Genomic DNA, 24,829 nt, shown 5'->3' with positions numbered 1-24,829 from the left:
CTGTCGCCTCTGTGTTTATTAAAAGGCAAGGGACCGTGTGAAGAATGGACTGACAAAGCTGCTTGAGACCAATGAGCTGGTGGACAAAATGAAAGTGGACTTGTCGGCTTTGGAGCCAGTTCTACAACAAAAGTCTATTGATGTTGATGCTCTAATGAAGAAGCTCTTTGTTGATCAGGAGAAAGCTGATGAGGTAAGTGTGAAACACAGCTGTGCAACATTTTAGGCTCAAATGCTTTGTGTACATGTTGTATTTTTGTCATAGTAGTTAAGTATTTCTGTACATTCTTGTCTTTTACGACATAGGGTAATTTGAAAGCACTTTCATCCATTTAACTATCATGTGAAATCACTGCTACCTGAATGATATAAGATAATTCCATTATGTTTTTAATTGCTTTTGACAGATATTTTTATGTTGACAGGTCCGTAGAGTAGTGAAAGAAGATGAGGCTTTAGCTAAGTCCCAGGCAGAAGAAACTCAGGCCATTGCTGATGATGCCCAAAGAGACCTGGATGAGGCGCTGCCTGCTCTGGAGGGAGCCAATCAGGCCCTGAACTCCCTGGACAAGGCTGACATCTCTGAGATCAAAGTGTTCACCAAGCCCCCAGACCTGGTCATGACTGTCATGGAGGCTATCTGCATCCTACTCAACTGCAAGTGAGTGAGAACCTCAGCACTAGGGATGGGACGATATACGATAATATCGTTAATCGCGATAAATAAGGTCCGCAATTAATCGTTCGTGGCATTTTTTTTTATAATCGCGATCATCGCGCACGATTATAATCGCCTTTACAGCACCACACTGCCTCGTGTTTCCAGTTCCAATACAACGTTTAGATGTTAGTTTGTGGTGTTTGCCCACTCTGACATAGCAATGACACTTGTAGCTTCTGTGCTTATCTCTGAACTATATTCTGTCAGATATCAACAATAAACAAAGTCTGATCCGTAACTCTCCACAGGAACGTACCTGTGCGCGCCTCACCCGTGCGCACAGATGAGACGCTAATGTGTGTACATCTTATATTTTTACCTACAATAATGCAAACTGCAGAATAAAACAACACCTTTTAAACAATAGACAAATTAAGTCTAATTCATACAGCTGAACACAAATGTGTCAGAGCGCATGGTCCGAATGCGCACTATGTGCACAGAAGCAAAGCTAACGATTATACACGGTATATTTTACGTACAATTAAGTCAATAGCAGAATAAACCACGCTTACCGATCGAGAACAGCATCCAATCCATCAAAAAATAAGGTCCTTTACTCCTGAGTCCACTGTGGGATCTTTAATCTTTGCCATGAACCGCTCCGGGTCAGAGATGCCTCTAGTTTAGTGTCCTCGATCACGTCCTCCCTTTGGCTTGTCCGTTTCGTCATGTTTAAAACGCAAAACAACAGTGCGTAAAATGCGCCATTATGCACAGATTTCTGCATCCACTCGTTTCCCAATTCACCAAAGTGCCTTAATTTAAAAAAAATTAAGTGTTCGTCGACGGGCATTTGCGTCACTTCCGGCGCAACAAGGACTGGTCCATTTCGACAGCATGGCATTGAGGAGTACACATTTTCTTCCGGGTACGTCTGTTTACGGAAAACCATGCCATGTGATACGTCATCCTGTCCCGCTGCTCATTGGCTGTAAGGGGAAACGTCACTAAATGTGTGTGATGTAATTGGTTGATTCTACAAGGGGAAGAGTGGGGCGTAAACTTGCGGCCTCAGTAACCCACATCCCCACCTTATTGGCCAACACTGGTGTCAATCACAAGCTAACATGCGTGTTTAGCACTGGGGAACAAAGTTGGCGCTGTCAGAAGTTTATTATGCCTGAAATCGACTAAAGAAAGGCAAAGAAGTGACGGAGCAGATTTCATATTTGGAGTACTTTCCTGCAGCAGATTGGACATGGAGGATCTTATTTTGTGGACATAATTTCTTGACTGGAATATATTCTCTGGACCTTTAGGGAACAAATGAGACCAACTTTGTGTGAATATGTTGATGTTTGACAGAACCAGAGCGCTCAATGGTAAGTCAAGTCCAGATTCACACTTTGTGACTTTTCTATAAAAACGTCTTTCCTGTCAGCGCTGTGGTGATTGCAGGTGAAAATGGTTTGCATATCCAGAAAGACGAGCGCCGCAGTTTTCATTTGATGTGTAGATTGTTTGTGCGGGTGACGCAGAAGTGTATGTACATTGCTGTAAAGTTGTAAAGTAGGCCCGGGCCGTCGGAACGTTAACAGGTTAATAATTATCGCGATAATATCGTTAATCGCGATTATTTTGGCCACGATAATCGTGAGTCTAAAATTTAATATCGTCCCATCCCTACTCAGCACTAGTCATTTTTTTTACTTTGAGATGCTGTATTTGCTGACTGACTTTCCTTTTTTAATATCACATATTATACCCCTATAGTCAGCATCCTGAGAATTACCATACCATCTCATGACTTGGCACCCTTCCTTCTGTCACCTCTCTAATTTAATCAATCAGTCGCCAGTGCAGTGCTGTGGATTTGGTCTAGGTCAAAATAATACACTTTTGGTATGGGCATTATTATATTCTGTCTGCCCATTGCTTTCTAAAATGGCATTGTGTATTTTAAATGAGTCCTTAAGTCATAAATATGTGCCAAAACCCCTAGGGGCAACTTAAACTGATTTATTCACAATGTAAGGGACACTGCCCCTTTATTCTCCAGATGTAATCTCTTTTTTACTTGCTCTGCAGACCAGATTGGCCAAGTGCTAAGCAGTTACTTGGAGATTCAAATTTCCTCAAACGTCTAACTGACTATGACAAAGACAATATCAAGCCACAGATCCTGCAAAAGCTGCAGAAATATGTCAACAATCCAGATTTCATTCCTGAAAAGGTTTGTTTGAAAATGATTTAAAACTCATACGTGATAGCGTAGTCTTGTATTGGAAATTGTTCTTGTTATTTTGTACATAGGTGGAGAAAGTTTCCAAAGCCTGCAAATCGATGTGCATGTGGGTCAGAGCAATGGATCTGTACAGCAAGGTTCTGAAAGAAGTCGGCCCTAAAAGAGAAAAACTGGCCAAAGCACAAGTATGTCTGTAGACACTGCAACACTCTAGTCCTTCTACAGCTTATATGCTATTTTTAGTAGTACTTTAATGCATTGTGCTCACAGTTCTAGTCCATTGTATATACCTGATTAGACTCTGTCGTATTGTTACATAACATTAGTTCCTTGAAATCTAATTCATATAGAAAGAACTGGATGTGACTATGGCAACCCTGAGGGAGAAACAGCAGAAGCTGATGGAAGTGGAGAATAAGATCCGTGTTTTACAAGAGCAGTTTGAGAGCAGTGAGAGAGAGAAGGAGGATCTTGGTAAGAGCTACTTTTCTTCCTTTGGGCAGTATGTCACTGAATGCTTAAAAATTTCTCTATCTCTTATACCTAGTGAACACCATGGCTCTAACACAGGCTCGTTTAACCAGAGCTGGGAAACTCACATCTGCTCTGGGAGATGAGCAGGTTCGCTGGGACAAGAGTGTTACCCAGTTTGAACAGGAGATCATCGACATTGTGGGCAATGTTTTTATTGCTGCTGCCTGTGTGGCGTATTATGGAGCATTCACCTCCCACTATAGAAAGCTGGTAAGTGTGACCCCCTGCCAGAACTGAATGTGTAACAGAAACTATTGTATGATCATATAGTTTTCACATTCCACATTTTATCTTAGCTTATCGACCAGTGGATAAAACAGTGCCAGGAACTGAATATTCCCATCAGCTCCAGCTTCAGCCTGATTAAGATTCTGGGCGACCCTTATGCGATTCGTCAGTGGAACACAGAAGGTCTGCCTCGAGACACAGTATCCACAGAAAACGCCATCCTGGTGACGCAGGGCCGCCGCTGGCCTCTCATGATAGATCCACAGGATCAGGTATGATGGTGCACATTTAAAAAAAAAAATACCATGCATGAGCTAGCTAGTTGATTTTTTATTAAATCAATTAATTTTTATTTCTCAATAGGCCAACAGGTGGATTCGTTCCAAAGAAGGCAAAAATGGTTTAAAAGTAATCAAATTAACAGACCCAAATTTTCTTCGTACACTTGAAAATGCGATACGTCTTGGCTTGCCTGTTCTCTTGGAGGAGGTAGGCCTTGTTACTGTAATAATAGAGCTGACAATAGTCTATAGCAATATCCTTTGACTATTTGTTACTTTGTCTACAGCTTAAAGAGACACTGGACCCCGCTCTTGAGCCTGTTCTGCTGAAACAGACTTTTGTATCAGGTGGACGAACTCTGATCCGACTTGGGGACGCAGATATTGACTATAACAAAAATTTCAGGTTTTATATGACAACAAAAATGGCTAACCCACATTATCTTCCAGAGGTGAGAGCCACATAAATTTCTTCTAAATGTTTGTATTGTAGAAAAAGTAGATAAAAGTAGTGTTACTTCCCAGAATCCCCACTGCTTCAGAGCAGCGACTGCTAAATAAATCAATATATGTCACTTGTTCATGTCAGGGTCTTCTGCTGAGGCATCTACTATGTATCTATTTACTTTATTCAGGATGGGCCTTCTCTAATATTATAACATTGTGATAATAAAACAAGATATTGTTTTTGGTTATGCAAATTTCCCATGGGTCAAAAAGAGAAAGAGACATGTTACTAAAACATGTATGTTTTTGGGCTATTTTATAATAATCAACATTTTTTCAGGTGTGTATCAAAGTCACTATTATTAATTTCACGGTGACCAAGTCTGGCCTAGAAGATCAACTACTAAGGTAAGTAAAAAATACCCTATAGCTCCCCCAAAATTATGATTTGTAAGTCTTGAATGTTGTTTTTAGTGACGTTGTTCGCCTGGAGAGTCCCCATCTGGAAGAGCAGAGGAATGAGCTGATTGTTCGCATTAACAAAGACCGCAACCAGCTAAAAGACATTGAGGACCGCATACTGAAGCTACTGTTTACATCTGATGGAAATATACTCGATAATGAAGAGCTTGTTCAGACGCTGCAGGAGTCAAAGGTAGTTTGTTAATATGAAGTACATGCATGTATTTTATGTCTGTCATTGTGAGTAAATTAACTTTGGTTTTTTTTTTGTTTTTTTTCAGGTGACATCTGAGGCTATAAAAGTTCGCCTAGAGGAAGCCGAGGCCACAGAGGTCATGATCAATACAGCGAGAGAGCGCTACCGTCCCGTAGCCACCCGCGGCTCTGTATTATATTTTGTTGTCGCCAGTCTCTCTGAAATTGATCCAATGTACCAGTTCTCCCTCAAGTACTTCAAACAGGTAGACCAAACCTACGCTACTTTTAACATCGCAATTACAAAAACATGGCTTAAAAATTGTACTATTTATTTACAACTGTACTGAGGCCATGTGTTATTTGAATATGTATAAAATTAGGCACATTTACCCTCAAAAATAAAAAAAAAGTTGGAAATTAACACTTTGCAATCTTATTTTCAAAATGTTCAATATTGTTAACTAATTTTGACTCCTAACTTCATCAGTACCTCATCTGTCATATGTGTTTTTTTTCCAATAATCTACAGCTGTTTGTCACCACAATCGAGACATCTGAGAAGAGCAGCATCCTGGAGGAGCGTCTTCAGATCCTACTGGACCAGATCTTGTTGAATTCCTACATAAATGTATCCCGTGGTCTGTTTGAGCAGCACAAGCTCATCTACAGTTTCATGCTGTGTGTGGAAATCATGAGGCAGAGACGGGAGATCTCTGAGGCCGAGTGGCAGTTCTTCCTCCGAGGAGCTGCCTCACTGGATAAGGTGAACTACAGGGAACGTAATAGTAGTTTTTTCAATAGAAAGAGATGGTGATAGAAAAAAATTAATTATGTTTATCATAAATATGAAGGTAAATCTATTTTTATTGTTTTACTTTCATTGTACTCTATGCTAACATTTGAATGGATCCTGTTTTTGTTGTGATGATAATATGGTATCATTGCAATAAAATTGTAAAAGTAAAACATTCAGTCAACAGACCTGTTGAAGAGACATGTGTTGTTAAAACCTATCATTTTTATTCATTGATGTACCTATATATACTAATAGTACTAACTGTTAGACCCTGTAATAACCAGTTCAAATACGCAGTACTTTTGGGCGATTTAGTAAATGCAGGCATGTCTTTCTTGTATAACCTTTATGTTAAATGAACTAGGTGCTGCTTATTTACAACCCTACTAACCTCTCACGACCTCTGTGGCTGAATATCTTTTTCCCCCTTTTATTTCAAAGTTAGTATCATTGAAAAAGCTCATAAAAACCCTCACAAATATTCCAGTTGACAGAATAAATGAATTACAGTATCTTAGTTCTCCAGTCTGTGCTGTAGCTCACATGTTGCATACTAATGCCCTTCATATCAGATGATCCAATGTCCTTGAAGCCCGACTTAACCCAGAGGACTAATTCAAAATGGTTTATTTCAATGGTTTTCTTTGAATGAGCACTTTGAATGCACTGCCCTCCTTCTGTCTATAATTCTCTTTCCCAGTGGAGGAAAGTTTGTGATGCTAAGAACTGGTGCTTTAGGTAAAAAGGTAGCACTGAGCAAAGATTTAAGGGTCTTTTGAGATAGCAGCATGGTTTTATTGATGTGCTGCGAAGGTTGAGAGACTTAAGCAGTAGCAACGTCTACCTGTGCCCCAAGGACAGATACCCCTGGGTTCACCACCATTTGGCTCTCATTTATATGGCATTACTTTGATGAAAGATTCTGCCTTGGAGCACCACATGCTAATGTCACTTTTTCCCATCACACTTGTTTCTTTATAAGTCATTTGCCCACCATGATCCATACATCTGTCATCTAGTTGTAAGAAACTCAAACTCTAATGATTTTTAAATGTGTCTTGCATCACCTCTTGTATCTCCTTTACTACCGAAGGAACCTGTGCATGCTATTTTAAGTCATCCGGTCGACTGCATGTTTTTCATCATTTTGTTTCATGATTTTAGGAAAACCCAGAGCGTCCCGATGTGCCATGGCTAAGTGATTTTTACTGGAAGACTTGTTTCCAGCTTGATCACATCCTGCTCTGTTTCAAAGGCATATCCAACGAAATCATCAAGACTCACATCAGTATTAAACTAGGTAACTGCTCCACTTGTAGCGGTATCATGGAAGGTCCAGGGAGGTCAAGCATATTCAGCACATTATAAATCTTCTATAATGCATGTGCTCCATATAAAAGAGGCTTTTCATATAAACCTTTGGGAATCATTTTTCCCTTCTCTCTTCTCCAGGACGTTTTCAAGCATCACTTAATCCAGAGACCTGGGAGGGCTATGTCACAGATCTACTTCCTCTTGAGGAATTTAAAAAGACCAAGGAAGGCGGAGTCAGGGGTCACTGGAATGAGAGACTGGGGTCCTTCCAGAAATTAATCTTGATAAAGAGCTTAATGGAAGAGAAGGTAAATAAATAAGCATTGTCACCAGGGCCAAACATTTTTTTGTAAAATATCTACAATGTGTTTTTTTTTTTACATTAGATTTGCAATTTTAACTTAAGCATGACATTCATTTCATAACGGGTCCTTTATTATTAGTCTGTCTATATCTCCAATGCTCAAAATGCTCTGTTCCACCTTGTGATGTCATATAGTGGTAGTTTTCAAGTTAACAGCTACTTTTTAGTTCAGTAAAGATTGGTAATTCCAGGGCTGAAATTATCCAAATGATTGCAATGAAGGTATATGAAGTTGAAAAAGACATGACATCACTAAGTGGAGTGTTTTTCATATTTACTCAGCGTAAATATGCAGAGTTTGTTGTTAAACATATGTGAATGAAACAAGACAAAACTATAGATATATTTTTGATGAGGAAACAGCATTACAGCATAGTTTTTTAAAAATTAAGACAAAAACAATAATCAATACTACATTTTGTTCTTGGCTCATTAATAGTTGGGGAATTCCTAAACAAAATACAGTATTATTATCTGTTTTTTTTTTTGCTTTTTTTTCTCTTCTCAGCTCTCACTTAACTAAATGAGCTCACTCTTCTCCAGGTTGTATTCGCTACTACTGAGTTTGTGATTGTCAATCTGGGGAAACAGTTTGTGGAGAACCCTCCGGTCGACCTGGCCAGCCTGTACAACGACATGTCTCCCTGCACCCCACTCGTGTTTATCCTCAGCACTGGGTCCGATCCCATGGGTGCCTTCCAACGCTTTGCCAAAGAACGAGGCCATCTTGAAAAGTATTTAACATTACTACTTACTAATCATTACTAAAAACACATGTTGGTAGGAGTTTTATGCTTACTCGATCTTCCTGTATGCAGGGTCGAGTCTATTTCATTGGGGCAGGGACAAGGGCCGATAGCTGAAAAGATGATTCATGGAGCAATGGAAAGTGGGAACTGGGTTTTCCTTCAGAACTGTCACTTGGCTGTGTCCTGGATGTTGGCAATGGAGGAACTTATCAAAACTTTCTCAGAACCGGGTATAAAAGATTCATTTTCAATTATCTGTATCTATGTACCGTATATGTAGGCCTTATTTAATACATTTAGAAAAAAAATAAAATGGTAACACCTTTTCTTCTTTTGTACTTGCAGATACACGGATCCATGAAAACTTTCGCTTGTTCCTGAGCTCCATGCCCACAAAAGTATTTCCCGTCACAGTACTGCAGAACTCTGTCAAGGTTTGTACAAGAAGTAAATAATGTGTAAAATTAAGCAAGACACAAACTTTGGTAGTATCTCATTTCAAATTTTACAGTGCCATTTCACCTAGTAATAGTCTTTCAAAGTGACAGTATGGCATGTGTGTTTCAGAAAAGGCATTCAGACTTTGCAATTGCAAAACCTCAAATTGCAGGGAATGGCTCTTTTGTTGTTTTGATGTGATAAGAGTGCAATAAGGCTAATTGAAAAACTCCATCAAATTGATGTTCATTCCTTTAATGAGACATTGTATGATATTTAGTTACAATGGCACACCCTTTATCTTATCCAATGGAGAAAAGCCTATTACTTGACATTATAAGACAATATTATTGCTTTATTAAAAACATACAGCTACTAGATCATTTCAGCTCATAGGAAAGGTTGCAGTCTTAAATTGGATTTAACGATTATTACTAATACATCTCACTGTTTTGAAATTTACAATGAATATAGCCTTAGGTCTTCCATAAAAAGATTAAACCTTCCCAAGTATCAAATAGAACAAGCATTCTGTTTGATACTTGAATGCACTGATTCATCTCAGTCTCTCATTTGAATAATTCATGTGATTACTAGGTGACGAATGAGCCACCAAAAGGACTGCGAGCAAATATGAGAAGGGCCTTCACAGAAATCACCACTAACTTCTTTGAGGACCACGTTCTAGGAAATCACTGGAGGAAAATTGTGTTTGGTGTATGCTTCTTCCATGCAATAATCCAGGTAACAAATTATTCTTTGTTTCATCATGAGCAATCCACCCTAAAGTCTTACCAACATGCATAATTTACAATGCGTGTTTCTTTTATACTTTACTTTTTGTGACTAGGAGCGGAAGAAGTTTGGCCCTTTAGGCTGGAACATCCATTATGAGTTCAATGATAGTGACAGGGAGTGTGCTCTCCTTAACCTCAACCTGTACTGCAAAGATGGCCCCATCCCATGGGACGCACTTGTTTACATCACTGGTGAGAATCCTGTACAAATACAAGTACAAATGTGTGACATTTATGTGGGCTTTAATTTCATACATTCTGTGGCATAATCTCTATTTTTATTTGAGAAACTTGAAAAAGGGAAACAGTGTATTACCCTTAAGTAATAATACATTTATTTTACATGTTAATTGTAAACCGCTATATTAATCTAAAACAGCTTATTAATAGATAGTGTGTGATGACTACTCTACTGAATGTCTCTCTAACTCTTCACCACAATTTCAAACTCAAGCCTTTCCTGCTAGTAAACCCTACAGGCTAAAAATATAGACTTTTAGTTGTTTACAATCATCAGTACTAGTACCAGATTTGGTTTGGTTCTTAACTTGACTTAGTGATCTAGTCATATGTGTGGAAAGCCTCAAATATCCTTCATAACCAAACCTTCTTCTGAGGTTATTTGTCCTGTTTTATTACACAGTGACAACACCATCTCTGCGCTCTTTGTTTCCGTCAACAGTGCACACATTTGTACCGTCTTGTGCAATTGGAAAGGCTTAATGTTTTCTGCTTTAACAAAGCTGTTTCACTTCTGCAGCTGCGGTCCTGTTTGTTTAGCGCTCACTCTGCTCTGAACCCTGCTCTTCCTCTTCACTGCATGATGCCCGCATACCCTGAATAGTACTATGACTTTATTATACATACCAGATGAAAAGAGCATCTGTACTACAAGTATATATTATACTCTTCAATGGGTTATAAATTCTGTTCTCTTTGTGGAAAACCTAATTGTCTTTTTTTATTTGCTTACTTTATTTTACACTATACCACAATTTAAACCCTCAAATTATTAATTCATGTAACCCCTAAGTACATTGTTATTTATATAAAAGTATTTGTATAAAGTATTTACAAACTTATTACACTATTTTCAGATCTGTTATAATTTTGTTTCCTCATCAAAAATATACTTGGATTTTTGTTTCATTCACACACATTTAACACACAAACCCTGCATATTAAGACTGAGCTCCTCTCTTAAACAGAAAACACTTTGTTCCACCTTGTGATGTCATGTGGTAATACAGGAAGTGCTCCAATGTGTTTTAAACTCCATACACCTTCACTAGAATCACCTGGATGATTTCAGCCTTTCAGCCAATCTCTACTAAACTGAAGGTAAAGGTTAACTTGACTTCATGACATCACAACGTGGAATGGTGCATCTTGAGCTTTGGATGTTGACGGAATAATAATGCAGGATTACTCAAACATGTGTGAATGAAACAAAGCGCAATTCTGGGAATGTTTTTTGATGAGGTAACAACATTATAACATGGTGTAAAGCTCATAAGAGTCTATTTTGTGTAATATAGGACGTTTAGCTAATGTCTTGACATTTCTCACAGAATTAAAGAAATAGTTAGTTAAAACAAGCAGCACATTTTTATTTAGCTCACTTATCTAAAGTTCATTAGTTTGGCTAATCTGGTTTTCAATTACACTTTTAAATGATTCTGTCTTCCTCAGTGGAGCGTGCCACGCCATTATCATGTTGATGTCTCTCATTGCTGTTATCGCTCTTCTGTCTTATTAGTCTAATCCTTAATGCTAAGAGTCATCTTCAACACCCGGGGCTGTAGCAGAGAATTTGGGCTCAAACCAACCATGATATTGCCTTTCCTCTTTTAGAAGGAGCAGTTTCTCTCCTGGTACAAAAGCGGCTTTACACTGCCTTCAGCTTCCAACAAGCTTCAGCTCACATTTGTCTGAATATCCTGTGGATTCTCCTCTTATGTAACTACTTTGTGTCCGAGATATTGGGCCAAATTCATATTGCGACAATTTATACCCACCACACTACACACTAAACGGTTGAACTTGGAGGCAAATTAAATCTTTAAAAACAAAAGAGTAATCCAGTTGAGTTTAATAACTTAACCATTCATTTACATTAATTCACAATGAGCAATTAAGAGTAACCCATTTCAAGGTCATGTACATTTTTACATTCATATTTTATTCACAAATGGATTAAAACATTTAACAACTGTCCCTCAAAATACATTAGTGTCATTAACAGTCAAAAGGGGGACATTTATAATTTTCTTTTAGTTTTAGAAAAGATTATAAATACAGAATGATTAAATCTTGTAAAGACACGATGCATAACTACATATAGAGATCTGACAGTGGTGATCCCCAGTGTTCTTCACAGCCCAAGGCAAAGTGTAAATAATGAAATCACTCTCTAATGTGTTGGAGAAATAATGATTTTAAGAGCCAATGGTGGGAACAAAGCAAACAATTGACAGTCTTCTGGGACACACTGCTTGACTCAATGCAATAATTAATAGATACGTTCTAAATTGCATTAAACTTGGTAAAATTACTATTTCAAGATTAATTGGGCTATTTTTAAAAACAAGGAATGGGAATGACATTGTTACAAATCTGCAGTTAAGGATTTCACCATGTTACTCCCCAGGTGAGATCACATATGGAGGCAGAGTGACAGATGCCTGGGATCAGCGATGCTTAAGAACCGTCCTGAAAGGATTCTTCTCACCTCCAACTCTGAGTCCTGGCTACACTTACTCCTCCTCAGGTGCGACTTCTGTCATGTCGACTTCAAACAAAACGTCTTCAATCTGTGCCAACATTTCTAACTTAGGTTTTGTTTGTGCACAAGGGATTTACTATGCCCCAGATTCTTGTCATCTCAAGGACTTCAGGGATTATATAGAAAGTCTTCCCATTATTGATGATCCAGAGGTGTTTGGTATGCACGAGAACGCCAATTTGGCTTTTCAGGTAACTAGTTAAGTCTTCAAAAACTAAATACAGAATTGATAGAGGCTTTTTTTCTATCTAATTGTGTTAATTAGACTTGTCAAGTGTAGGTTATCTGCCTGCATATAAATGTGATTTCATTTGTTTTACTTTTTACAGTTGAAAAAAATTGAGGCACTCAAAAAGGACAAAATAATTAAAAGCCTTTATTACTACATGACGAACAAAGTTAAAATCACCCCAAAGCATTTCAGCCCTTTGGTCTTCATCTGGGTAAATGGGAGATGGCTGTCACAGAACAAATTTAAAGTCATAGGTGTAGGTCACATGATCAAAGTGGGCTGGCACACAGTCACCTGGTGCATGATGGAGCATGTAGGCTGAGCAGAGTTTAGTTCTTAACAAGACATTTAAATTATGCATACATTTTCATGTTCTTATTAGAGTGCCTCAGTATTTGAGACTGGTCCCTGTACTGAAGAGCACTAAAAGGACAATTTTGTACAATCTCTGCATATCCAAGTAGTACTCCTGCCCCTAAATTTTGCATTGTTTTACTTTTCATTTGCAGCGACAAGAAACTTTATCTCTAGTCAGCACCATACTGGATGTGAACCCTCGGTCCTCAGCCAGTGATGGGGCCAAGAGTAATGATGAAATAGTCTGTGAGTTGGCTGAGTCCATCTTGGATAAACTCCCTGGTCAGTATCAACTACATTACATTATATTTGTTCTTATCCAACCTGATTTGGTATGTCTATTTTATTTTATTTATGTTTATATCTACCTGCAGAGCATCTGGACATGAGTCAAGCTACAGAGTCCTTGTTTGTCCGAGATGAACATGGACGTCTGAATTCACTCACGACGGTGCTGGGCCAGGAGACAGATCGATTCAACAATTTACTGAAAGTGCTCAGGGTGAGGCACATGACTATATTTATGGTTTGTGCCCTTTGCTAAAAGATTCATGTTTTCATACAGTAAGAAAACCATGCACTTTGAATCAGCCCACGGAAAAGTGAACACTGTCAAGTTCAAGTCAAGTTGTACAATGTTAAAAAAAATAGCAATATGAAAACTTGGGGCTGTGTAATTGATCAAATTTGAATTATGTGTATTATGATCGAATCGAATGCAGGCTGCAGTTCAAGTCTACCTGGCAATTCTGTGGCATTAAAAGTACATTGTTTGGACCAGAGCTCAGAATAACATTCTCCAACACATCTGCCTTGATAAAACGTTAAAATGTTGGCTATATACACCATTTTGTCTCCTAGGCTTCTCTTGTAACTCTCCAAAAGGCCATTGGGGGTCTGGTAGTGATGTCTGAAGAGATGGACCGTATCTACACAAGCTTCCTCAACAACCAGGTCCCGAGCCACTGGGCGAACTCTGCATACCCCTCCTTAAAAACACTCGCCTCATGGGTCAAAGATCTGGTGCTCAGGACATTTTTTATTCAGGTGAGCACAAAAAGAAGCTATAACTATAACGTTTCCTGCTAGCAGAATCTTTAGTCTTTCCACCAGTTCCAGGTGTTGGGACCTGCATGTGTGTGTCAGACCTGCCTTTGGTCATGCATTCTGGAGTTATATAAGCCTGTCACTGTAACACATTTTGAAGCACTATATATTGCTACAGAGATGTACTGCAGTATGCCTTTGATACAATAACAATAATGCAAGATGATCCTAGTAAACAATTTTTAAATAAGCTGTATCATTAAGGATCTCAACAAATTAATAGCAGAATGAAGCAGAGGGTTAAAAGCCACTTTTTCAATCTTATCAGCTCAAATCTTATCATATTACAGCAAAAATACCCAAATCTCCCCAATTTTACAAAGACATTGCATATAAATGTTTCAGCTTTCATATATTGAGCGATAAGTCGATATAATAATTATCATGACAGGCCTAGACTCATCTCCAGCTAAGTGTACTGTCTAGGATGTATAAACAAATAGGTTTATTCATTATGGTGCTTTGTTGTTTTTTTTTATATTACTTTGTTTATCTAAGTCACATACATTTTATAGGACAATGCACGGTCATAATACTATACTTTCAAACACAATTTCAATACAAGAAAAAACTCAATACAGACTTCAACACCAAAATAATAATTATCTATGTCTTTTTTTAGATTTCTAGATTAGATTCTAGATTTTTTTTTTTTTTTTTTTTACTATTATCATATGGTCTTACTTTAGAATCTGGATACTAGCTTATTTAGATCTAGGTTTCTAGACCACCTTTTGTATTGCACTTTACATCGACGCTATGCAGTGTTTGATGCTCTAAATGTAATTTAGTTGTTTTCTATGAAAATACCATGATAGGTTGATTTTCTTTTTTTTTTTTTCATTTTATTATTTTTTTGACAACCAGACAGCAATTTACAAAGAGCAGATTTTTACACTCTGGTATTAGGCTGAAATATTTGCAACATTTCCTTCGATCCATATTTATCTTGTGTGCTGTTTCTTACTAAATAAATAAAAAAAACAATAGATCCTTCTATTGAGGCTTTTGCCATCAACGAACAGACTGCCCATTTCATAGTTTGTGTCATCTCTCCTCATCCTGAGCCCCTCTTCCGTGAGATTGGTCTGAAAATACCTCCTCACTGTCACTCACACACACAGTCAAAATATGGATAAGTTGGCTGTGGTTCAAAATGTCTTGGTGCTGAGTCAGACTACAGTTCATTAGCTCACCAGAGGCACACTGGGTCCTTATAACGTCCCATAAGAAACTCTAGGCTTGTAATGCACCATGGTTAGTTAAGAAGTTTCAGATTGTTAACTGCTCTCCACCTCTCCTGTGCCCTCCTTTGCTAGACTTGGATCACACGTGGACAACCCAAATCATTCTGGATCTCTGGGTTCTTCTTCCCTCAAGGCTTTCTCACTGGTAAAAACATTGTCACGTTTTAATGAACCGTAGCAACAGCAACATAAGACTGTATTATGTAAAGGATAATCTTATGTGCTTTCCATAGGAGTGCTGCAGAACCACGCAAGGCATTACAATTTGCCTATCGATGAGTTGAACTTTCGCTTTAATATAGTGCCGCTCTACAGGGATCAGGTGGTTGTGAGTGAAGTGATACGAGGTCTCCCAGAAAATGCTAAACTTGATATGGATGATGAGGTAATAACACTGGATTGAAAAAAAGTGTATCGTCTTATATTTTGTTAGACATATCCTTCTGCCAGACATTGACACTTATGACTTTAAGCCATGTTGTACCTGGAGCTGTGTTTTGTTTCCTGAGTACTCCTGCATTATTAGTCTGTCAACACTTCCAAAGCTCAAAATGCTCTGTTCCACCTTGTGATGTCATGAAGCGGTAGTTTTCAAGTTAACAGTTAACTTTTACCTTTTGTTCAGCAGAGATTGGTAATTCCAGGATTGAAATCATGCAAATGACTGTAGTGAAGATGTATAGAGTTTAAAAACACGGTGGAGCACTTTCTTGATTACCACATAACATCACAAGGTGGAACAGAGTGTTTTCAATTAAGAGAAGCGCAGAGAGAGATTAAGAGAAAACCCAGGTATGTTTGTAATGAGGAAACAACATTATAGCATAGATCAGAAAATAGACTAACACAAGCCCTTTAACCATAATGTTGTTTCCTCCAGAGCTCAAAACACTCATTCCTCCATATCTCTGGAGATCCTTTGTGATCATATGCATTACTTTTTTTATCATGCCTTTAATGCTTAATACGTCAAGATTACACTGTTAAATAATTTCTAGACTATGATTGTTTTTAGCTTGATATAAACCGTTCATTTTTCAGTGCACAAGCAGATGCAGGCCTTGTGGCTTCTGCTAGCATATGGAATACAACAATTTCATGACAGCTAAGACCTGGAGATAGTTCCTAAACACGTACATTATTTTAGACTATACACATGGACACACCAACATGAAGCTGCCCAAAGTAATTTAAAATGTCAGAATAATGGATAATATAGGAGCTTTAGTGCTGCACCTGATCTGATGAGAACATTTTTTGCCGTCATGGTATTTCAACTACCAAAACAACTAGCATGCTAACAGCGTACTCCCTGGTTCACAGACAAAACACTTTATAACATTTTATAATTATATGCAGACAGCACACATTGGTCTCATTTTGACACTAAGAGCTGTTTTTATCAATAAATCTGTACTGGGGCTAGACAGTTTTTATTACATGAAAAAATGGGCACAGACTCTATATCTTGAGGCTGTATATTTTCTTGTGGTCACAACAGCTGCCTGATCCGAAGGACGGAGTGCTGGTCCATGGGATGTTTATGGACGCCAGCCGCTGGGACGATGAGAACATGGAGATCGCAGATGCTTTACCCCGAGAGATGAACTCCATGCTACCAGTGGTGCACTTTGAGCCTCAGCAGAACTACACCCCTGATCCTGAATTGTACCAGGCTCCTCTGTACAAGACGTCTGCTCGGGCTGGGACTCTCTCCACCACGGGTGTGTACTGAGATATTGTATAATATTTCCAATTAATTATCACAACATTCTAGGATCCCTGTAGGTTAAAGCTGAGCTGGAGGACAGGTCAGTTTCTGTGGTAGAATTTTTGCCGTTTAGTTTAACTTGGAGATGTTTTATGATTAATATACCTGTAATTACTGGGTCTATCTTCACAAAAGAAAAGCTTTCAAAACAAATACAATTACAAATAATGTTTTTTCACAATATCTTCAGAAAGGGGTGCCATTATTCAACTCCAAATTGTTAGTTGAAAGAATAATAAGTCATAAGATTAATATAACAAGTTTGTGACCCAGTCCCGAACAAGGATCCATCTTTGTGGATCATATATCATCAATGCAACCTATTGGTGGTTTTCAGACTTTAGAATGTGATGATGTCAGATAGGACGGCAAGAGCCAGATGTCTCTATTGATCAAATTGTACTTTACCCTGAAATGTCCAAAAGGTCACAAATGTTGAACCTGATCATGTATAACTGTGACTAGACCCAAGGACTCACTGTATTACAACACAATTCTGAATTTTAACAATATTCATTTTAGCTGCCCCCCATCAGTAATAAATATGATTAGACTACAGAATTTTGTAATGTTATCTGAAACCCAGTGATTGGTGGTGATGTCATACTCTCAGATGCGGGGAAAGGGACAGATTTCCCTATTGATTACTTTGTACTTTACCATGAAATGTCCAAAAGGTCAAATGCTGAACCTGATCATTTCTAGAAGTGGCTAGAGTCTAGACAATGAAAATCTGTATTTTAACAATATACATTTTAGCTGCCCTATCTGTGTTAAATATTATTGGCCTACATAATGCTGTGACATCATCTGAAACCCAGCCATATAAAATTTTCATGCATTTTTTTTTTAATTTTTTTGTGTCTATCCAGGTCACTCTACAAACTTTGTGGTGACAGTCTTGCTTCCTTCCAGCCGACCAAGTGATTATTGGATCTCCAAAGCTTCTGCTCTGCTGTGTCAGTTGAATGACTAGCTTTTTCATGTGTAGATAAACATGTTTGGAACCTACTTTATGTGTTATTTTTGTGGCATATTGACTTAAAATGTTATTTTTAGAGACATGACAAAGAGCTCCTCATCCTCTCATGGGCAGCTACACTATCTGTAAATATGAAGAAGCTGCATGTTAACTTATGTGCTCATTGAAATCTGCAGTACGCCACACGCCTCAGGGAGACAACAGACAATGGACAGAGAGGAGAGTGGATGGGTGAGTGAAGACGCCCCAGTGTTAATGGTTTGTAAATGAAGAAATATGGCTCTGCATTGGCTAAAAGAGAGAGATGAGTGTAGACTGGAAAGTGGTGATGATCGTCAGATGAACAAATGTTTCCGCCACTGCCCCCTCACATCCGCAGCCTGTTTGTGTCACTTAGTTTATGCAGTGCAAGAACATAAAGTACGCCTCTACAAACACATTATGTCTGCTGCTGTGACGTGCACAGGCACACTGCAGGCTACAATGCACAAGGAGGTTTTGTTCTGTTTTTGTTGCAACAATTAGGGTCAGAGGCATTGGACTGGGAGGGTAATGGATACTGTTTACCTAGGGCCCAGTGCAGGGAGGGGCCCTTTATAAAGTCTGTAATGTGCATTTTTCATCAGCCAACATGTAGTGCGGGCCCACTACATATTCATATACATATTGGCAATCTAAGAAACGTTACAATCCAAAACACTGTTAATTTACAGTAGCAGAAAAAGCCACAACTGGACACATATTTGAAATGTTACTTTTTCTAAAATACACTGTTCCCTTAAACTCTTAATAGCAATGGAAGGAACGGTGGTCTTGAAATGTTTTGGCTGGACTTTAACTAGACTCAGCAGGGATAAAACTACTGCCAAAAATCCATTGCTCCTTTCCAGCTGTGTTTAAAATGAGTTTTTGAACCTATACCTAGTGAACTTCTAACCCATCTGATTAACCCCATTTCCCCCAATTAATCTTTTCAAGAGTCAAGATTAACTACATAACTGTGGCTGTTCTGAGGTGTTCTCTGAAAAGAGGTGTGATGCCGAGGGAGAGATTGAAGGAGTAAATGAGATTATGTGCACCTGTCGTCACTGTGAAACCAGATTAACAGTGTTTTATCATCCCACACACATTTCCATATCAGTGGATTGAAACAAAGGCAATAGGAAATCTGTAGGTGTTTGACAGAGATGGGCCCTGAAATTAAATGTTGTCTAAAGAGAGACAAAATACTTTAGGTTAAACTTTGACATAACATGAATTAAATAGGAGCCGGAACTTTTTATGTATGTATCTGTTTCTGTAAGATTGGTGAGACTAGCTCTTTGACGTGTTTGAGGAAGTCAATTTGAGGAAGAAAAGTTTAATTGCTCCAGAGGGATAATCAAAGTTGTGAACACTTTGGGAACTGCAATTACCCAAAGCTTAATATCCTATCGTCAAAGTCACTTTGGTTAATCAACTTTTACTGATTGAGCAAAAGTATTACTCTGAAATAAAACAATCACAAATTAACCCAACATTGTAGAAACATATTATTATAATAGGCCTGTTACAATAACACATTTTGAAGTGTGATATATTGCTATTTAAAAATATCAAGATAAACGATCATACTGAAACTACTTTATATCGCTGACACAATAACCCTGAAGCAGCAAAATACATGTGAAATATTGTTTAAAACATTAGCTGCAATCAATAAATGGAATAACAAAACACTGTACTTAATATCTATCATAATGAATCATAGAATGTACTCACTCAATCCTCTGCATCTTCTGATACCTACCTTCTGATACTACCAAAACAACTAAATCACCACTAGGGCAAAGAAAATGCTAATCCCCAAATTTTATATTGGTCCCACTGATACCGTGAACAGCAAGTCGCTATAGTAATTATTGTGACAGGGCTACTGTAGTTACACCAAATAAGGTTATTGCAGCTTGTATTTAGCATTCACCACATTGCTGACCTATATAATATGTAAAGGGGCCCATCTGAACGCCAGAAGGGTGCATGTGCGTGCAGCATCATGGGGCAGGGTTGTCATATGGATCTCCCGTAGTGTGCAGGTGTGCGCTTGTTACATTAGAGGAAGTGCACTCAATCTATAAACCTTAGTTGTGCTTTTGCAGGATTGCATAACTGGCCACATCACAGCTCATGTTGGCCACGCCATCCCACAAGCAGAGAGATATCCTGGTCGCCTAGAGTAATAAAGGCTGAATCTTTTATACCTGATATGTACCTTTTCTCAACTGTATTTTGTGTTTTTTCATCTTCCTTGATAAGGCTGGTCTCTCTGTAGAAGAAAAATATCTCATACTGAGCATAAGTGCGAGGTACAGAAAAGCTGGGTCAAGTATAAATGGATCCTAGTAAGTAAAGACGTGTTTTTGTATTTATTTACTTTACTGTAGGTTAAGGTACTTTATGGTTCTGATAGTGAAATTTGTCATCCTGCATTTGACCCATGTCTTAATGTTATAGTAACCTGTCCTGTGGAGTGGCCGTTAACCATGTCCAGATCCTGAGCTAGGCTTGGTTAGAACTACCTTAGCAAGAATTAATTACAATGACATTAAAAAGTCAAAAACAATTTATGCAAGAGTTTGATCAAATGTTTTTATCATTGCACGATATGTCCACATGATATGGAAAAGAGGAGGGATAGATTTTACTAACAGATTAAAATGAGTGTTACTATTAGAAACGCAAAACACATTTCCTTCTATATCAATCATAATCTTTCTTTCTAAAATGATTTTCACATGGACAAAGTGCACTGCATATATTACTGCCACTCTGAGCATGGCCATTGACATTTTGTATTATAAAGTGACAGCCACGAATTCAATAAAAACATTTTCTTCAATACATAAGTGAAACATGCCATACTGTGTCTTATCAAAGAAACTGTAGCAGGTCAAACATTCAAAACCAGCTATAACACATTTCTTCTTTATTTTCTTTCAAAACCATAATGTACAGTGCGCCTTTAAATGTTCACCCATCACACGAGAAAATATGAGGCACAAAAATACCACAAAAATATGATAAAATACAATAACAACTGTGATTTGAAAAAGTGATTGGAGAGCAGTTCGCAAAACACAAACCCCACCAAAAGAATAGTGCTCAGTTGAGTGCTACACGAGACATAGTGTGCAATGTCAATCCCAGACCTGTATCACAGTAATGAGAGAATGTATTCACAATATATAGCCTAAAGCAACTTATTGTCTGTAAGCAAGACCCCTCCCCCAATTGCTGTCAGTGGTATGCTCTTAGTGGTAAAACATAGACTGTTTTTCATTCATTCGGCAGCAAGAGACTCTCAATTTGTATTTGAAATATGCCCATTAATAGTGAGAAAATTAAATCTGTGTTGTTAATGTTCAGGAAAGTTATATGTTGAAAGACATATGAATTAATTTTAACAATACAAAATAAAATGGGGCTAAAAACTGTGATCACTCAATGCCCTTACTGTCACATCTAGACAATACCGTAACTATGATAAGCAATGTGGAGGAAGAGTCTTACCCAAGGATGTAGTCAGATGCACTCCTGGAATCCAACCATCAACCCCTTCTTCCCAGTTTGTGAGAAACACTCCTCAACTGCACAATTTATATTCACATTATGATGGCTGTAAAAACATAAACATATACCAGCGGTGCATTGCTGGTTTCACATTAGGTAAACTGAAAGCATGGGGCTCATGATATTTCAATGGTTTACCTGAAAAGTTCACAGCAGGTGGCAACTCTTTGTTTGCTCTTGTCTTATTGATTATCTCCACCGGCATTTTTCACAAGCTACTCCCTCCCACAATGCACTTCAGTGTCAGTTGGCGGAGCTTGTTGCTAAGCAGATGCCGTAGAGTTCTGAGAGTTCGCTTTGCTTGTAGTGACATGAACTCGCCACCATCTCGGGTTAAAATGGATGCTTTGGGTGACGATGAGAGATGAGGTTTTAGTCAAATGTGTTACACAAGGTCATCCAGTAATCCTGCTTGCATGTTGTTTGCAAGAGATTAGGGGAACTGTGTTTGCCTTTCACTCAGTATTAGAGAGCAAAAAACATAAAGCTCTCCAAAAGATAAGAGCCAAGTGTTCCATCACAGTTGATTCACAAATCCCACTTGACAAATATTGTCTTTCCATCATCTTCTATTATGTATTTTTAAATCTTGTACGTGATGCACAAGTTAGACAAAAATAGTTCCTGAAATAGAGGAGTGAGTAGGACATTTAGCACAGTGGATCGTGGGCCAAGTTCACAGAGTATTCAAGAAAAAAAAAATCACAGTATAGAGAGAGTTCTTAAATGGCAAAGATGGCACAGTTAATTATAACATTACACCTTTGATTAATGTTTAAAATGTGTGTTATGCATTTTTTTTTTTTGACAATACCTAGAGTGTAGAGTGAGAGACAGCATGAATACATAAAAAACTGACCTGACCTGGACTGGGATGTTAGAGTTCACCCCCACCCTGTATATATATTTCTGTATGTTTTCACATTTCAGAGAGCAAGGAGAGACATTTATATTTTACACCTACACGCGCAGTATGTGAGAACCTGGCTGCTGTTGTTGGTGGGGATGAGACAAGATCACAACATCTCGAAAAATAAAATTGCCACGATTTTGTGTACACATGGGGAAAATGACCTTGCAAGATTTTGTTTCCATTTGGCTTCAACAAAAATAGTTAAGTGCTGGTGCGTCACAGTTCGAAATATGTATAAATCTCATTTTGTCTGATTCTTGTAGACCCAGTCTCGTGTCTTGTCCAACTCCTAGCTTGCAATGACTTTAGGTTTTTGCATCACCTGTGCAGTTCAGAAATATTTATATTCATCCCAATCGTTATCAAATATCGGAAAAGCCTCATACATTTTTGTATATTCCAAAAAACGTTGTAAACTTAAAAACAAAATCGACATGTAGTGGTATGACATAGTGCAGCAGGGTACAGATAGAAAGTGCATAGCCTATGTGTGTGTTCTACATCATTACACAGCTGATGTAGACTCAGCCTCCAACATGTAAAACTGTACAGAGCGATATATTCACGTGGAGCTTCTTTGAGAGGAAAAACACCACATATCACTGACAAAAACATGAAAATATATGGAAAGGTCTTGTGTTTTTCAACGATCTCGGCTCATTGAACATACTGAGTCTAGTGTGGCACAGTTTACCGGTCGCTGATGGTAGTCCGTTTTATGTGAAATCTTTTGAAACTGCCTCGATAAAGTTAGGCGCAGACATGAGGATCGTGAAGGTGCAGATAATGGAGAATAGGGAGAACGCCACCAGGCACAATCTATCCACAACAGCTGCTGCGAACTTCCACTCACTGCAAATAGCCTCTCCCTCATCCTGCTCTCGAAAACGCCTGGCTATGTACTGCACCTCTTCCAAGATTCTAGAAATTTCCGGGATCTGCTCCAAAAGGACGGTCCTGGTTTGCTCGATGTGGATTTCGTGCGGAGAAGGGGCGTTTGGATGGGTACTGCCGCACACGCTGGAATCTGTGCTGGCTGGGAACGCTGGGTTATCCGTGCCCATGGAGTGGTATCCAAAATACAGGTTCATGTTCCCGTTGGTAGTGGCCAGAGCCCCAGACGTGGCCTGTCCCGGGATGGTGTTCATTTGGATGCTGTTGGTGCTGGTGTGGTGAGCTGGGGGGTGGGTGTACTTGTAGGCAGGGGTGCTGGTGGGGGTTGTGGAGGTTTTGGTGTCCTCTCCAGGTTTCTTCATACGCAGGAACCAGGCACACCAGTTCAGAAGGATGACACGGATCTGGAGATGGAGTCAATAAAGTTAGATTTTGGCAAGGTGATGGAAAAAAGGTGATCAAAAAGGAAGAGCAGTTAAAGCATGGTGGGCAACGTTTTTGAGACACGGGCCACATTGGGTTCTAAAATTTGACAGAGGGGCTGGGCCAGGATGTTTATTTGTAAATGCAGTATTACATGGGAGATTTGGCCTGTAACATGTGGCAAAGCATGAATATACAAGGCTCATTGCCAATTTGAATGCCAGCAAAAAAACTTACCTTACCTATAATAGGACTTTGGTGAAAAAATATTTTGGTGCCCACTGTGTATTAAACACTTACTATCCACTTTTCTTTTCTTTGATAAGCTATTTTTTGCAGAAGGGCTGATAAGAGAATAACAGAGTAATACAAGGTTGATGTTTCTGAAGTGCGCCATAATTTGGTCATGTTCGGCATAGTGTAAGGGCCGTAGTTTGCCCACCCCTGAGTTAAAGCCTACACCATCTCACTTTCATTCTAACGTCATACAATTTCACACACAATGTATCCATACTATGGATACATTGTGTGTTAGGGATGGGACGATATTAAATTTTAGACTCACGATTATCGTGGCCAAAATAATCGCGATTAACGATATTATCGCGATAATTATTAACCTGTTAACGTTCCGACGGCCCGGGCCTACTTTACAACTTTACAGCAATGTACATACACTTCTGCGTCACCCGCACAAACAATCTACACATCAAATGAAAACTGCGGCGCTCGTCTTTCTGGATATGCAAACCATTTTCACCTGCAATCACCACAGCGCTGACAGGAAAGACGTTTTTATAGAAAAGTCACAAAGTGTGAATCTGGACTTGACTTACCATTGAGCGCTCTGGTTCTGTCAAACATCAACATATTCACACAAAGTTGGTCTCATTTGTTCCCTAAAGGTCCAGAGAATATATTCCAGTCAAGAAATTATGTCCACAAAATAAGATCCTCCATGTCCAATCTGCTGCAGGAAAGTACTCCAAATA

The 24,829-nt window shown here is 38.6% G+C and overlaps 2 protein-coding genes across 2 annotated transcripts in view; one reads left to right on the top strand and one right to left on the bottom strand.

Annotated features, from left to right (window-relative positions):
- dnah6 (dynein, axonemal, heavy chain 6) overlaps positions 1 to 17,992 on the top strand; it is a 32,212-nt gene extending 14,220 nt beyond the window's left edge. Inside the window, exons 38-66 of the mRNA XM_055227033.1 lie at positions 26 to 193; positions 426 to 661; positions 2,753 to 2,897; positions 2,978 to 3,094; positions 3,260 to 3,383; positions 3,457 to 3,653; positions 3,740 to 3,943; positions 4,035 to 4,160; positions 4,240 to 4,404; positions 4,740 to 4,807; positions 4,874 to 5,057; positions 5,143 to 5,322; positions 5,589 to 5,822; positions 7,020 to 7,155; positions 7,308 to 7,477; positions 8,077 to 8,267; positions 8,352 to 8,512; positions 8,628 to 8,716; positions 9,318 to 9,464; positions 9,571 to 9,709; positions 12,168 to 12,287; positions 12,372 to 12,493; positions 13,044 to 13,173; positions 13,266 to 13,393; positions 13,753 to 13,938; positions 15,318 to 15,390; positions 15,479 to 15,630; positions 16,747 to 16,969; positions 17,889 to 17,992. Of these exons, the coding sequence (XP_055083008.1) occupies positions 26 to 193; positions 426 to 661; positions 2,753 to 2,897; positions 2,978 to 3,094; positions 3,260 to 3,383; positions 3,457 to 3,653; positions 3,740 to 3,943; positions 4,035 to 4,160; positions 4,240 to 4,404; positions 4,740 to 4,807; positions 4,874 to 5,057; positions 5,143 to 5,322; positions 5,589 to 5,822; positions 7,020 to 7,155; positions 7,308 to 7,477; positions 8,077 to 8,267; positions 8,352 to 8,512; positions 8,628 to 8,716; positions 9,318 to 9,464; positions 9,571 to 9,709; positions 12,168 to 12,287; positions 12,372 to 12,493; positions 13,044 to 13,173; positions 13,266 to 13,393; positions 13,753 to 13,938; positions 15,318 to 15,390; positions 15,479 to 15,630; positions 16,747 to 16,969; positions 17,889 to 17,992 (4,419 nt within the window). The remainder of the gene's footprint in view (positions 1 to 25; positions 194 to 425; positions 662 to 2,752; positions 2,898 to 2,977; positions 3,095 to 3,259; positions 3,384 to 3,456; positions 3,654 to 3,739; positions 3,944 to 4,034; positions 4,161 to 4,239; positions 4,405 to 4,739; positions 4,808 to 4,873; positions 5,058 to 5,142; positions 5,323 to 5,588; positions 5,823 to 7,019; positions 7,156 to 7,307; positions 7,478 to 8,076; positions 8,268 to 8,351; positions 8,513 to 8,627; positions 8,717 to 9,317; positions 9,465 to 9,570; positions 9,710 to 12,167; positions 12,288 to 12,371; positions 12,494 to 13,043; positions 13,174 to 13,265; positions 13,394 to 13,752; positions 13,939 to 15,317; positions 15,391 to 15,478; positions 15,631 to 16,746; positions 16,970 to 17,888) is intronic.
- A 2,956-nt stretch (positions 17,993 to 20,948) lies between these two features.
- LOC117393933 (neuronal acetylcholine receptor subunit alpha-7-like) overlaps positions 20,949 to 24,829 on the bottom strand; it is a 46,853-nt gene continuing 42,972 nt past the window's right edge. Inside the window, exon 10 of the mRNA XM_033991945.2 lies at positions 20,949 to 23,818. Coding sequence (XP_033847836.1) covers positions 23,237 to 23,818 — 582 coding nt within the window. The 3' untranslated portion in view covers positions 20,949 to 23,236. The remainder of the gene's footprint in view (positions 23,819 to 24,829) is intronic.

This window comes from Periophthalmus magnuspinnatus, chromosome 1 (genome assembly GCF_009829125.3).
Source record: "Periophthalmus magnuspinnatus isolate fPerMag1 chromosome 1, fPerMag1.2.pri, whole genome shotgun sequence".
Lineage (NCBI taxonomy): Eukaryota > Metazoa > Chordata > Actinopteri > Gobiiformes > Gobiidae > Periophthalmus > Periophthalmus magnuspinnatus.
The sequence above is the reverse complement of the archived record's forward strand: the minus strand, read 5'-3'. Positions and strand labels throughout refer to the sequence as shown.